Raw genomic sequence first — 15,647 nt, 5'->3', positions numbered from 1 at the left:
ATGTTGATTGTAGTAGGATTGTTTGTTCTGCTGCTGCCTCGTGTGACATACCAGATGAACATAAAGTGTCGAATTGTGGATCACCATCACATTTTTCACATGTACCTTAAGCCAGGGGATCTTCTTCTTGGTGGCCTTGTTCGTCATACCTTCTTTGTCTCCAGCCCAAAATCTTTTGATAAATCACCACCTCCAACATACTCTGAAAAGTACCAGTAAGGAATTAGATACCTTTGCACAGATTATATGGAGAAGATCAATTTTATTGGTATGATTTATTGTAGCAAGGGATGTAATACATTCTTTTCCTAGAAATCCAATAAGATTGCAAATCTGATCATGCTGCCCTGCTTCTCCAAGGAAATATTAATTATATAGTCAGTGTTTAAGATATTTTAATGAAGTCAAAATATTATAGATTGATTAATGTTTAGTTACATTTGAAGACAATTTAGTAAGATTACTAAAGATAACTAGGAAGATACATAAAAGAGTAACATGTACATTTAACTTCTTACTAAGGAATACATTTTCATTCATTTATACCAATATTCTCTTAATTCAGCCGTTGTTTCAAATTAAAATTCTACTTTGTACAATTGTTTTTGAATTTATCCCTCTATAGGAACCTGAAATATGTAACAATCTTAAATCAATCAGAAAAAGTCTTTATAAACAAATATGCATAAGGTAAAAAGGCAATGCAAATTTTACGAAAATCAAGTTCAACTTCCAGAGATTTTAAATGTTTGATATAACTTTCTTGGTAAAAAGTTATGTATAGAAGAGGTCACCTTAGCCTTTATCTACCTATAATCTTTGTATTCTCTGAAAGTAGTATTTGGGGTGATGGGACAAAATCAGCTGGTGTTCTCAGTAGAGATACACTATATTGCCAAAAGTATTTGCTCACCTGCCTTTACTCGCATATGAATTTACAGTAAGTGACATTCCATTCCTAATCCATAGGGTTCAATATGACGTCGGTCCACCCTTTGCAGCTATAACAGCTTCAACTCTTCTGGGAAGGCTGTCCACAAGGTTCAGGAGTGTGTTTATGGGAATTTTTGACCATTCTTCCAGAAGCGCATTTGTGAGGTCACACACTGATGTTGGACAAGTTTACGTGGCCTACCACTTCGTGGCTGAGTTGCTGTCATTCCCAAACACTTCCACATTCATATAATACAGCTGACAGTAGACTGGGGAATATTGAGGAGTGAGGAAATTTCACGACTGAATTTGTTGCACAGGTGGCATCCTATCACAGTTCCATTCACTGAGCTCCTGAGAGCAACCCATTCTTTCACAAATGTTTGTAAAAACAGTCTGCATGCCTAGGTACTTGATTTTATACACCTGTGGCCATGGAAGTGATTGGAACACCTGATTCTGATTATTTGGATCGGTGAGCGAATACTTTTGGCAATATAGTGTATATCAACAGATACATTTATGAATTCGAAAATCATCCTGGGAGTGAAAGAACAGAAGCTTGTATATTATAAAATGTTAAATCATCTCTTTAATGTGCAAATGTTGCTTTGTTTTAAAAATAGTCTGCTGTAAATAGTAACCTTGCAGAGTAAATATCACCCTTTAGATTGCTGTGGGCCCTCATGCTGAGGTAACTTTTAAAAATTTTATACCAAGCATGACTCCTAAACTACTATGTAGAACTCAACTTTATTGCAGAGAATCTTATTGCTTTCAAAAAAGATAAATAGTTAATTTGTTTTTACTCTAGAAATTTCACATACATTTTATGTAAGTTTGTTGGAAACTACATAGATGAGGTCCATTCCTGTCTTCCTCTAATTGATAGATCAACTTCTGGGTCACGTTTTTGTACCAAGTATGCCTCTTAAAATATGGAATATATATCTATATATTACTGAATTAGTCTGACACATAATTAAACTCCCACTGTAGGGTTATGACTCAGAACTACCAGCATATTCTGGCCTTGGACTTTGCAATAAAGAAAATCAATGAAGACCCACAGGTCTTACCCAACATCACTCTTGGATTCCATATCTATGATAGCCATTTCAATACCAGGTGGGCCTTTCGTTCTGCAATGCAACTTATTTCTCCAAAGGAGCAATTTCTCCCAAATTACCATTGTGATAGTAAAGACAATCTTCTTGCAATCATTGAAGGACTTGGCATTGAATCTTCCTCTCAGATCCCAAATATTTTTAGCATCTACAAAATTCCTCAGGTAGGATATATGTATAGATTATATGCATTTAGAAGTGATCCAATTATCTTTTTTTAATCAGATATTGACACATTCTTTAGACAGATTTGGATTTATTTCCTCTAATCATATCAAATTTATTGGTGTGGCAATATAGCTCATCTGAGAATTATCATCCCAGATTATTCCAGCATTAAAAAGTTTTTCAGTGCTGTTAGTGTAGCTGAAAAATTAGAAGTTAAAGAAGAGAACGTTATAATGTTCTCTTCATAACGTTAAAAATGATATTTTATGAAATACTTTTCTTGTGAAGGATAAATTTTTATCACAAGGTACTTTTTATCCAGAAGAATTTTCATTTTTTTTAGAAAATATAGAATTTATCTCTTTAGCATATTAACAAAGTTGGTTCCAACATAAAGATAAATTATTCTGTTTTAAATACTGATGAATTTGCATATGAAATATTAAACAATAAAAAAGAATAAGTGGATATACACATTAATTTTGCTTCATTCCATTTCATTCTTTGCCTCGTCTCCAATTACCAATCTTTTTAGCTCTCCTATGGCTCTGCTCCATTGACAATGAATCACACCCAAACCACTTACTTCTACCAAATGGTTCCAAATGAAGCCCATCAGTATAAGGAAATTCTCAAATTACTTCTCTATTTCAGGTGGACCTGGGTTGGATTTTTCATTGCAAATGGAATAAATTCTGAATGGATATTTCAAATTATGGTTCCAGAATTTGTTACTTGTGGACTTTGCTTTGCTTTTATAGATACAATCTACAATATAGGAATGAAAAGTGAATATGGGAATATTAAAAAATGGAAATATAAATTATGGAATAGAATCATGACCAGCACAGCTAATATATTTCTCCTCTTTGGTGATATTCGCACTCCAGTATTTTTGGACATGTTGTTACGTCTAGGAAGGGATAATGAAAGAACAAACAAGATCAATGGTAAAGTGTGGATTTTGACTGCTCAGCTAGAACTTAAATACTATAGTAATAAACGGGGTCAAAAAACTGCTGAACTAATCTATCATGGTGCTTTATCCTTGGCTATCCATTCAAGTGAACTACAAGGATTTAAGGAATTTATTTGGGACAGAAAGCCTTCCAATGTGAAAGAAGATTTTTTAATGAGGGACTTTTGGTCTTCTGCTTTTGGCTGCAATTTCCCCAATTGGATTCTGAACCGTAAATATCGAAACCTCTGCAGTAGACTGGAGGACTTGGAGAACATTTCTGAAAACATTTTAGAGAAAACCATTACTGGGCATAGCTACAGCATCTATAATGCTGCCTTTGCTGTGGCTCATGCTTTGCATGCCATGTATTCCTCCAGATTCAAGTACAAAAAAATGATGGAGAAGAGGAAATGGACATCTCTTACTCAGCAATCATGGAAGGTAATATTTCGAAAGGCCCATTGGTTCTTTATTCTCAGTAGTGGAACTAATACCATAAAAGCATACAAGTAATTATTTAAGTAAACTGCAGGGAGCAAACCCGTTAATAGGAATCCTTGTATTAGTATAATGCTTTCTATAACATGGGTGGGGGGCATATGAATTTTATCAATATTTATTAAATTTATTACTCTTATTATTGTGTAACAAACAATTCTAGAAAATTTTGTATACAATTTTTTTTATTAAGATCACAATCCATTTTTTGACATAAAATTCTTTAATGCCCTATGTAAAAAGTTGTTACATGACTAATGTTATATAAGATGTAATTCTCTTTTGTTTAAAAAAACAGAATATGGGGTATCTTCTCTCCTCTTTTCATGCTTGATATAATATTAAATTGTTTACTCACAATTATTTCCTATTTAGTTAAATAGAGCTTAATCCTAAGTAAGTAGTTCAATTCCATTTAGTTAGTTCAAGGAAAGTTCCTGCTCAGTTAATTTGAAATTTAAAATTTGTTGCACAATAATTAATTGGTATTCAGGAAACATATTCCTACAAAAATGCACTTAAATATTTAGGGTTTGTGTGCACGTAGGTTTCTTTGTGTAAATGACTTCTAATCATTTACACAAAAAAATCATGGCCAGATTTTTGGAAGTGGTTTAACCTTGCCTTCTTCATACGTCTGGAAGCGAACCCAGTTCACTTCATGCCTAAGGCAGAATTAGAACTCACAGTCTCAGAACAGAACGCAATTCTGATTACCTGCTGATTTCCCATTAAGTTTCCTTATAGGGAGCTGGGAGCATCAGAAATCTTCCTTCCTTTTTTCCTTCCTTCCTTCCTCCCTCCTTACCTCCCCTTCCTTCTTACTTGCTCTTCCTTCCTCCTTTCCTTCCTTCTGTCCTGGGTTCCTCTTTTATTTTGTTATAGTAAGCTTACAAGGAGAAAATCAGTCAGAAAGTAACAAGTTACACTATCTAGCTACTGCTGCACCATTGCTCATTAAGACAATCTGAATTATTGACTTAAAATCAGTTCAAAGGCAATAGAATTTCCTAGTGTGAGACACATTTGGAGCTGACTTTTAAATGAAATTATTCCAACCTCCAATGACTTACGGTATGCATGTTGTGTCTGGAAGTGGATAGGTGAAACAAATATTCACATCTTTCTTCAGTTCCCTGAGTTGGAACACTTTCTAAAGTATTTGTTTTTCTTTTTTTCTTTTTTAAAAGAGTTTTTTATTTTTAGACAAAGATGAACAACACATGAAACATAAAACCATCATCAATTACATATACATATAGCATGTCGTTTGGTTAAAAACATTTGTGCATCACTGCTTTCAATTATATATAAAATCACAGATTGTCCATCAAGTATACATAGGTACATTTTTTCATTGTAGATCATATGTTCAGCTTACAATTGTTATTCCTTCATTTTAAACAAATATTCTAAAGATTAGATTCATGTATATATCAACATTCCATTACATCATTATTAATCTATTTAGTAATAATATTTCTTTATAGTATCACCTATCTCATTCTATTATTCTTACCATATGAAAAAAATCTCCAACATTTTCATAACCATAACCATTTTCAATTGTATATAAAGTCACGAATTGTCCATTAAATATACATAGATATGTTGATATCATTGTACATCATATATTCAACTACAATTGTTATTCCTTCATTTTAAACAAAATATTCTAGATATTAGATTCATATATATGTATATACATATACATATACATATACATATACATATACATATACATATACATATACATATACATATACATATACATATACATATACATATACATATACATATACATATACATACATACATACATACATACATACATACATACATACATACATATATATATATATATATATATATATATATATATATATATATTCCATTGCATCATTATAAATCTAGTTAATAATAATATGCCTTTATGGTATCACCTATCTCATTCTATTATTACAATATGAAAAACTTCTCCAAGATTTTTCATTTCCATATTTTTTTTATCTAACCACTGGTAGAACAAATCCCATACCTTATAAAATTGTTCATCTTCTTGTTCTCTAATTTCGAATGTCAATTTACTCATTTCAGCACATTCCATTGTTTTTTGAATAACTTCCTCCTGCATTGGTATTTTCTCATTTTTCCAATTTTTTGCAAATACAATTCTAGCCGCCGTTAAAACATTTACAATCAAATATTTCAGATCTTTATTATATGTTTCTGGTATGATTCCCAATAAAAAAACTCTGGTTTAAAGTATATGTGTTTTTGTATCATTTTCTCCAACCACATGTGGATTTTTAGTCCAGTACCTTTTAGCTTCTATGCAAGTCCACTAGATATAGTAATATGAACCCGGTGTCTGATGACATTTCCCACACTTTTCTGACTTATTCTTGGACATTCTTGCTATTCTTGTTGGGAGTAGGTGCCAAATGTAAAACTTCTTATAAAAATTTTCCTTGTATGCTGTTGACATTGTCATTTTATAATTTTGAGACCACAATTTCTGCCATTTCTCTAGTTCAATCCCATATCCAAAAATCCCCTCCCAAGCTATCTTAGGTTCTTTAACTTGTTCTTCCTTTAACTTAACCTCTAGTATGTGTCCATATAGTTTTTTAATTACTGTTTCATGAGTACCTGTCAAAATTTTGTCTAAATCAGTCATTTTATTATAGAAACCTTCCGTTTTGCTATCTTTATCATATCTAGATTGTATTTGCACATATGAAAACCAATTCATTCATATTCCTTCCTGTTTCAACTCTTGCATAGATTTAAGTTCACCCTCTTTATTCAATATTTCACCATATCTAACTGTTTGTTCCTTTGTGTATATTATTGGATATGAAAAAGCTTCAATAGTTGATAGTCAGACTGGGATTTTTAAATAATATTGCCTTTTGATCTTCTCCCAATTCAGTAACGAAGCTTTCCATGAACAGTGTTTTCTAAAATAACCCTGTGTTTTAGTTCCCTTATACTATAGAAAAGCATGCCATCCAACAGTAAGTCATGTCCTTCTACAGTCAATAATCTAGAATTCCATAATGTTATCCACTCCTTAACCCACATCAAACTTCTTGCCTGGTAATATAATTCCCAGTTAGATAAGCCCAGTCCTCCTCTTATTCTAGCATCTTGTAACAATTTTAATTTTATTCTTGCTTTCCCCCCCTGCCAAATAAACTTCAGTACTATTTTATTTAATTCCTCAAAATAGTCTTTTCCTAATCTAATTGGAATTGTCTGGAATAGATATAGAATTCTGGGTAACATGTTCATTTTGATTGTAGATATTCTCCCTAACATTGATAGTTGTAGGTTTTCCCATTTCATCAAGTCAGTTGCAATGTGCTGCTTAAATTTATGATATTTATTCTCTTTAGGTGTGCCGCATCTTGCAGTTAAGTATATCCCCAAATATTTGACCTTGTTTGTGACTTGAATCTCCAAGGCTTCTGCCAATTCTTCTTTTTGTCTTGATGGTATATTTTGTCAAAATCTTCATTTTATCTTTATTTATTTTCAAACCTGGTACTCTTCCATATTCCTCTATTTTCTCTATCAATTTGGGTGCCGTTTCTAATGGGTCCTCAAGAATAACAAACCAAGACATCTGCAAATGCTTGTAGTTTATATTCTTCTTTTTTAATTTTCATTCCTTTTATTTCTTTTTCTTCTCTGATCTTTATATTTAAGACTTCTAATGTTAAAACAAAAAGTGGAAATGATAATGGGCAGCCTTGTGTCATATCTTTCTTTATTTCAATAGAATCTGTCAATTCTCCATTTATCATTATCTTTGCTGTTTGTTTGTAGTATATGGTTTGAATGGCTTGGGTAAATTTCTTACCAAAATTCATCTGTTCCAGTTGTAAGAACATAAATCACCAATTCACATTATCAAATGTTTTCTGAGCATCTGAAAAAATCAAAGCCATTTGTTTTTCGGGGTGCGCCTCATAATACTCCAAAGTGTACAGAATTATTCTCATATTACCTTTAAATTGTCTTTTTGGTAAAAATCCATTTTGGTCAGGGTGGATAAAACTATTTAAGTATTTTTTAAGTCTTTCTGCTAATATTGAAGCAAATAACTTATAGTCTGAGTTTAACAAAGAGATAGGTCTATAGTTCTTAATTTGTGATAAATCAGCCTCCTCTTTTGACAGAAGTGTAATATATGATATTAAGGTATCCTGCTCTCTGATATCACCTTGTTCATAACTTCTAATGGTGGGAGGGACAACAATTCCTGAAGTGTCTTGTAGAATTCCTCTGGCAGCCCGTCTGGACTTGGGGTCTTTCCGTTATTTTGTTTTTTAAGTGCTTTGGTTAGCTCCATCATAGTTATTCTGCTTTCTAATATTGTCTCAATTTCTTTAGGTATCTGGGGAAGGTTGGTTTCTTGTAGGTATTGTTTAACTCCTCCCTCTTACATATTGTCTTGTTCATACAGCTTACCATAGTAATCTTGTATAATTTTCTTCTTCTCTGCATTTCCAAGACAAATTTGCCCTTGGTCATCTCTTAAATGCAATATTTTCTTTGATTCACTCTCTTTTTTCAATTTATACACCAACCATCTACCTGGTTTATTGGCATTTTCAAAGTAATTCTATTTAGCACCTCTAATTTTTTGTGCTAATTCCTCCTTTTCCTCCTTTTGTGCTTATTTATGTCCATTTTTATTTTAATGTCCATTTTTTGGTGGGGATTTCTATAGCTCTTTTTCAAAGTATTTGCTTTTCATTTCATCCCCAGCTCCTCTATTTCCTGAAACAAGTGTCATTTAACAATACCATGGGGGACAAAGTTTCCTTTGACCAGAATGGTGTGCTTCTAACAGCATTTGATGTTATAAATTGGGTTTTGGTTCCAAACAAGTCTTTTGTTGGAATAAAGGTTGGAATGATTAACATCCAAGAATCAAGAGATCCAAAACTGACTATGAATGAAAATCTTATTGTCTGGAACACTTGGTTTAATCACGTAAGACATAACCTTCACATTTTGGGTTATTATTAATAAAGTGTGCTAAAATGTGTCATTGCTCAGAATGAATCTGCCACATATTCCCCCCCCCTTATTTCTTTAAATTGTATAACAATTTAGATTTGGTGTACATATAAAAACATTGTCATCTGGATGTTTCTAAATATATAGACATTGTACTTCTCTAAAATGCACATTTGTTCAAATCTTATTTACAGTGTGACACACATAATTTGTATTAAAACGTTAACATATTATTTTACCATTATACTAATATAGAAGGATAAATTAATTTCAACTTGGGTTTCAGTTGTTGAAACTGAAGTATATGAACAGACACTTTTTTCAAACTTCCCTTTTTCTCATGGCATAACTCAGAACTAAGACACTATTTTCTTTCTTCCTGAACTTTCTATATTGTACTCTCCTATTATTTATCCTATTCTTAGATACCTTTAAATTAAGTGAATGGTATGCAAACATTCATAAAGACATTTCTGTTTGTGAATACTTTTCCAGACAGTTTATATGAAAAATGCTTTATTGCTGTTAAGAAGATTGTGCATTGTCACCTAGTAATGGTAAATATAATACCCATCACTAACATTCTCAATATCCCATCTTCCAACCTTTTTGTGAAATTCATTTAATGGGTTTCACTTACTTGAGAGATTTTATTATTTATTTATTTAAAAAGTTTAATAGTTGGAAAAAGATAGTTATGCATATTTTTTTAATTTTGTCCATTTGTCCATTTTGATGTTATAATAATTAGCTTCTTTTAGATACATAAAGAGGCTTGTTTACATAAATGAATAAATAGAGGTGACCCATTTTATAAAGTGACAATATTAGTGATGTAGAAATATTTAATAATTTTAAAAATGGATTTTTAAAAAATATGCTTAGATTCAAGGCAGAATTAAAAATTCTAATGATTTCTAAATCATTAGACTCAAAAGTACTTTTGTGACGAGAACAGAGGCCTGCAGGAACGTATTAGATCTAGCATTCTTGTATATGCAAGAAGCCTACAAGAAAAAGAGGTTTGCTATTGCCTTCTCTCCTCAATCATTAACTCCTCTAATGTAAGATTAACAAAGCTAATAGTGGAGGGGAGAGAAGCATCTAGCGACGAAAGGAAAACAGCTTCACCAGCATCTGAGGAAAAGACAGTCAATTTTGTTCAATGTGGCCCTGCCTGCTCTTTTTTCCTATCCCGACATCTTGAGCTTTGGAGATGTTCCAAAGATAAATGAGTGATTAGTGATAGAATTGGTATGGAGAAGGCCAAAGCAGCAGTGGGGACCCCAAGGGTTGTGAAGCAGAACATAAGGTATCTTAGTGGGTGGGGAGAGGCCTGGGAGGGAGGCAGGTGATCTTGTTCATTCACTAGTCAACCCCTTTGTCTTCCTCACACCTGAGTTACTCTGTGCACATTCAACGACCTGTGCATTTGATTAACAAATATATGAAAGAGAAGAGGGATGGGGGCATGTTCACTTAACATGATTTGTTTAATATCTTCCTGGGTGACAAGCATAATGGACAGACTCCATTACAGTTGTAATTTGAGGATTACTTACAATTTGCACAACCACACACACACACACACATACACACACACAAACACACACTCATATAATAAATACACACATGCATAAAAGTTTTCATGAAATACATAGCATTATATTATATTGGCTGCAATAAAAGATAACCATCTTCAGTTTTAAGATTTAATACATAATGTTTATTTACAAGCAACTCATTCTAAAAGCAATTCATGGAATAATTGGAGGCATAAATTAGAGCCAATGTTAAATAACTCTTTTAATGTAAGTGAATTTCCAAATATAGAAGGTTGGATTAGCCTGTTTCTAGTTTCAGATTTTTCCAGTGAGCTTGGATAAGCTGCCTCCAAATCAGAAGAGGAAAACTTTTGGTTAATATTTTTACCCAAAAAACCTATATAGTAATATGGGTCCTTTGAATGTAAGGAATCTAAAGTTATCCTTGTGAAGGTTTATCTTGGTTTATGTTGTCTACTCTCACTGATGAATTAGGTGCAACCTTTCTCGGTTTGTAATGAAAAGTGCCAACCTGGTTACAGAAAACAAAAGAAAGAAGGGGAGCCATTTTGCTGCTATGATTGCATTCCTTGTCCAGAAGGCAAGATTTCTGAATGGGCAGGTAAGCGAGAAAGTGCTTTTCTCAATGACTTTAGTCACTATTAATCAGTAATGGCTCATGTCATTGAGAAAAGTACTGAATGAATAAATTAAAGTTTCTCAGATTTACAATGAAGTTGTTAGTACTCAATCATTCCATTTTTAATTTACTGATTCTTATGGAAAATAGGAAAATATAATTGACTGTTATTTTCTTAAATATGAGAATTTTCAGCTTAAGGAAAATTCTATCTTTTAGCCTATATTTCTCAGTAAATTTCATTTTTATTTTTAATTTTGTTATTTACTCAGGAAAAAAACAAATCAGACTGTTGGAATTATTTGGCATTTGTTTTGGGTGGCAGTGTTTTTGTTAACCTAAAAATATGTTAGATAGGTGGTGTATAGTTTGTCTTAGATAAATGATAGCTAGCTAAACAGCTGAGTAGGTAGATAGCTGAAATGCTAGTTATGCTAGACAGAACTAGAGAAGTCAGTAGAAGAAACCATAAGAGTGAATGAATTTTGGTAGAATCCAGATAAGGCATCCAAAATTGAGTTTTTGTAAAAATGAGTCATTCTTCAATCACTCATTTGTAAAAAGTGAAAAGTTTTTCTTGTAAAAAATTGCTTTTAACACTTTAAAATTAACTTGTATATGAACTACATAAGTATCAAACATTGTGTATCTAAGGATAAACTTCTGTTTTCCAGATATGCCTGACTGTGTTGAATGCAAAGAAGGCCATTATCCAAACAAGCAGCATAATATCTGCGTTCCTAAAATTGTAACATTTTTATCCTATAATGAAACTATAGGAATGGGTTTAGCCATCGGTGCACTTTTCCTTTCACTGATAACAGTTGCTTTATTAAGAACATTTATAATGCATCACAACACTCCCATTGTGAAAGCCAATAACCGAGACCTCACTTACACCCTTCTCATCTCTCTTCTGCTCTGCTTCCTTTCTACACTGCTTTTTATTGGGCAGCCTCAAAAGATCACATGTGTCCTGCAACAATCTGTTTTTGGCATAGTCTTCTCAATAGCTATTTCTTCAGTATTAGCCAAAACTATCACTGTGGTTCTGGCATTCATGGCCACCCAACCAGGAACAAAGAGGACTAGAAGGATGGGGAAAGGATTGGCCAATTCCATTGTTATTTGTTGTTCTCTTATTCAAGTAGGCATTTGTACTGTGTGGCTGTCAACCAGTCCCCCATTCCCGGATGCTGATATGCACTCAGGAATGGGTGAAACTACCTTGCAGTGTAATGAGGCATCTCCTGCCATGTTTTACAGTGTGATTGGGTACATAGGCTTTTTAGCCACTGCCAGCTTTATTGTGGCTTACTTTGCCAGGAATTTACCTGACAGTTTCAACGAAGCCAAATCTATTACATTCAGCATGCTAGTGTTCTGCAGTGTGTGGTTGTCATTTGTTCCAAGTTACCTGAGCACTAAAGGAAAATACATGGTTGCTGTGGAGATTTTCTCTATTTTAGCTTCTGGTGCTGGATTGCTGAGTTTTATATTTTTCCCCAAATGGTACATCATTGTTGTGAGGCCTGAACTGAACAACCGGGATCAGCTTAAGTGGAGAAAGCATTGAAGAAGCAAGGCAACTGTCTCAGCAAGTCACGTCTATTACATACAGGAAGAAAATGACACAATGCTTTAAAAAAAAGGCTACTGTAGCACCATTTGAAATAATATTGACTGACTGATGGTGGTGGGTTTGGTAAAGGTAGTATGCCAAAAACAGAAAGTTATGATTACAATAATAAAAACTAATATCAACTGAAAAAAATTAAAGAATAAAAAGAAAGAAGTAGAAGGTACATAAAAAGATAGAATGTAAAAAGAAATAAAAATAAAAAAGGAAACTAAGAATATAGTAAAAATTTGAATAGAAATATATAAAGAAGTTACTTTCCCCCATCATCAGAAGTATCATCATTCCGGGCTTAATACAACCAAATCCATTAATGGTTAGCAGGGCTAATAACATATCTACTTTAATCTTGGTCAAATAAATCAGTTGTGTATTCCCTTCTTTTCTTTTTAACAGTGCATTTAAATAAAATCAAGAATTTTATTTCTTTTTGTTTTTTCTTTATCTCTTCTCATAAGATTATTTAAAAATTGAGCTAGTCTCTTGTAAATCAATTTCAGGGAAATAATCTAGATCATTCTCTCGATTTATTCTTGTGTATCCATTTTAGTTATTAAAATATCAGATTTCGTTTTTATCTCCCAACTTTTTCCATGTGACTTTTGTAGCCTAATCCGGTTTCCACTCAGTCCTCTTCCATAACCCTTTTTTGATGTAGTGTCTCTATAGAGACAGATGTCTCTGTTGACACTGAAAAATAATTTCTAAGTCTCTTGTTGAAAACTATCCTCCAATATATTCAAAATTATTTTTTCCTTTTATTTTGTAATTGTAAATCAAGGTTCTATGTTCTTCCCTTTTAATTGCAATATTTACTCCTCTCTGCTTCGATACAGTGTTCAGTTTTTTAAAAATCTTATTATGTTTTTTTTAAAAAAATAATTCAAAAGTATTTTTTCTTAGGAAGTATTCTTTACAATGAATTCCATAATTTTATTTTGAGCTGATTATCTGGGTCTATTTGTAATTTCTAAGATCAAAGTTTTAATCTTCCTTTAGTTGCTTAGGCAAACAATATGTTTATTCTATCATATTTTTAATACTGCTCTTCTCCCCCACAAAGGAAATCTGGCTGGTGTACAAATAAAACATTAAAAATATGTATCAAATTTTAAAAGTGGCAAGCAATATTAAAAATTAATCAAAAGGTGGGGGAAGCTCCTAGGACACTAACCTTCCTCACAACCAGGGATGGGCTTCAAAAACAGCAACGAGTTCTGTGCCCAGTTGCTGGGTGAGTGTGGCCATCAAGCCTCTGAGAGGGCAAAAACTAGTTCCCTCAGGCTCTGGAGGTGCTCTGGGGTGTTCTCAGTCTTCTGGAACTTCTGGGAGGCCTGTTTTCCCCTCCCTGATCCTTTGTGCAGGCCCTACACTTAACTCGCATCCAAAATGGGCCATGTGGAGACTCCTGGAAGTGCAAGGGAGGGGTGGAATTTTGAGGTTCTCCTAATTGGCCATAATGTTAGTTATGGGCAAACCCATAGCAGCTCAACCCTCCTCACAGCTGAATGTTTCTTTGTGCATTCAAAGCAGGGCTGCAGAACCATGTTTTCATGGCTAGCTGAAAGGCCAGAAGAGAAGCTCATGAAACCTCTGGGGATCTACAGGATGATGAATTGCAATAGTCCAAATAGGAAAATGATGAGGCATGAGTGACTGAGAAGAGAGCCTTTCTATCCAGGAAAGAATATAATTGATTACAATATGAAGTTGAGCCCTCCAAACCACAGCTGCCATCTATTCTTTAAGGAGGAGGCTTAAGATCCAGAAGGAACTCCAGATTGGGAAGTGCATTTTATGTTCTAAAAAAAACAACAACTTTATTTTGCTAAAGATTAATGAAATTTACCCAGTGCTGCCACATGTATGAATCCAAAGGTTTCTTTTAAAAAGAAACATTTCCTAACTGTGAGCTAATTGACAAGAAATTTCTGAAATTTATTAGAAAAAGAAATATGAGAACTAAATATCTTTTCTAAGGTAATGCCTTTGGTTTGAGCAAGGTGGTTGTTCTCTTACCTCCAAGAGCTCCAAGCCTGCCAAAGACTTTTATATTGTGGTCTCCTTCCAAAAACAGTGGTTTAGAGCATTTGTGTATTTTTTCAAGTCCTCTCTTTGTCCTGAGATGTTTCAAAGACATGGTCTATTAACCAGATTTTTATTCTGGTTCTTGGCTTTGTCCAGCTTGATTCTAAACTAGTGGTGTTCTATACAATGGACAAATGACACTCTCATTATTTCAACAAGAACTTTTGTAAGAGGAGTTCAAGTTATTTTATTCAGGAAAAGCTGAGAAAATGAAGTGAGACTCACATTTGCCACATCAAACTCAAGGCATTAACCTAGAAGAAAGTGAAGTCAAGCTGGGAAACAGAGGGCAGTATAATATCTAACATGAGCAAAATCACTACTTTTAAAATGAAAAAGAAATATATTCTGGAATGTCGCTTTAGATGATGAGAACAGGATGACTAAAAATGGTTAACTTTAATCCTAAAACTATATGAGGGTAGTCTTGACGTCTAATATGATTGCTCATTCCTGGTGAGAATCTGGCCCTGTCTGCTCCCAGGCTGCAATTTACTGCTGGTATATGACTGGCTAGTTGATTATGAGACCTTTTTGTATATGACCAGGTGATATGTATTACCAAAACGTTGGCTGAGCAAGATCAGCAATCTTGCTGTCCTTGAAATTTGAGCAGTTGTGTTTCAGATTTTCAAAAACTTTGAAGTCAAGGCTGAGAAGGGATGCTGATAGAAGTCATAAAATATGTCTGGTCTGTGGCTATGGACTCCATTCCTGAAATACTAGTTTGTGAGTTTCTTATATTAAATTAGATTGCAGCAACAAGTTTGAGATTCTGCTTGTGTGTCCTGCCTACTTCTGGCCACCAAAAACATTTCCTGGGCAGCTGGAATTGGTCTTTGATTTGGGGGTAGAGAAACTCCAGAAGTTCTTTGTATTGAGAGACTTCAGTTTCAAAGATGTTGGGACCAATTTCTAGAATGTATTTTTTTTCTATTCCTCCCACCGCCCCCCATACCAGGATGGTAATCATTTTTCTTACAGAATAAAAATACAATTAATATAAAATACATCA

General features: G+C 33.4%; 1 protein-coding gene across 1 annotated transcript; it reads left to right on the top strand.

The window, feature by feature from the left end:
* Positions 1–12,481, top strand: LOC116521556 (vomeronasal type-2 receptor 26-like). The gene is made up of 6 exons (XM_032236215.1): positions 1–215; positions 1,933–2,224; positions 2,764–3,630; positions 8,467–8,694; positions 10,761–10,887; positions 11,580–12,481. Exons 1-6 carry the CDS (start codon positions 1–3, stop codon positions 12,479–12,481), a joined length of 2,631 nt encoding a protein of 876 aa, XP_032092106.1.
* The last annotated feature ends 3,166 nt before the right edge of the window (positions 12,482–15,647 follow it).

The sequence above is a fragment of the Thamnophis elegans genome, chromosome Z (genome assembly GCF_009769535.1).
Source record: "Thamnophis elegans isolate rThaEle1 chromosome Z, rThaEle1.pri, whole genome shotgun sequence".
NCBI classification, from domain to species: Eukaryota; Metazoa; Chordata; class Lepidosauria; order Squamata; family Colubridae; genus Thamnophis; species Thamnophis elegans.
The sequence above is the reverse complement of the archived record's forward strand: the minus strand, read 5'-3'. Positions and strand labels throughout refer to the sequence as shown.

What these genes read in the sequence shown, in the direction of transcription:
- LOC116521556 (XM_032236215.1), top strand. Translation starts at nt 1, where the DNA reads ATGTTGATTGTAGTAGGATTGTTTGTTCTGCTGCTGCCTCGTGTGACA. An exon ending in ACATACTCTGAAAAGTACCA is followed by an intron (nt 216 to 1,932) that starts GTAAGGAATTAG and finishes CTCCCACTGTAG; the next exon opens with GGTTATGACTCAGAACTACC. An exon ending in GCATCTACAAAATTCCTCAG is followed by an intron (nt 2,225 to 2,763) that starts GTAGGATATATG and finishes CAATCTTTTTAG; the next exon opens with CTCTCCTATGGCTCTGCTCC.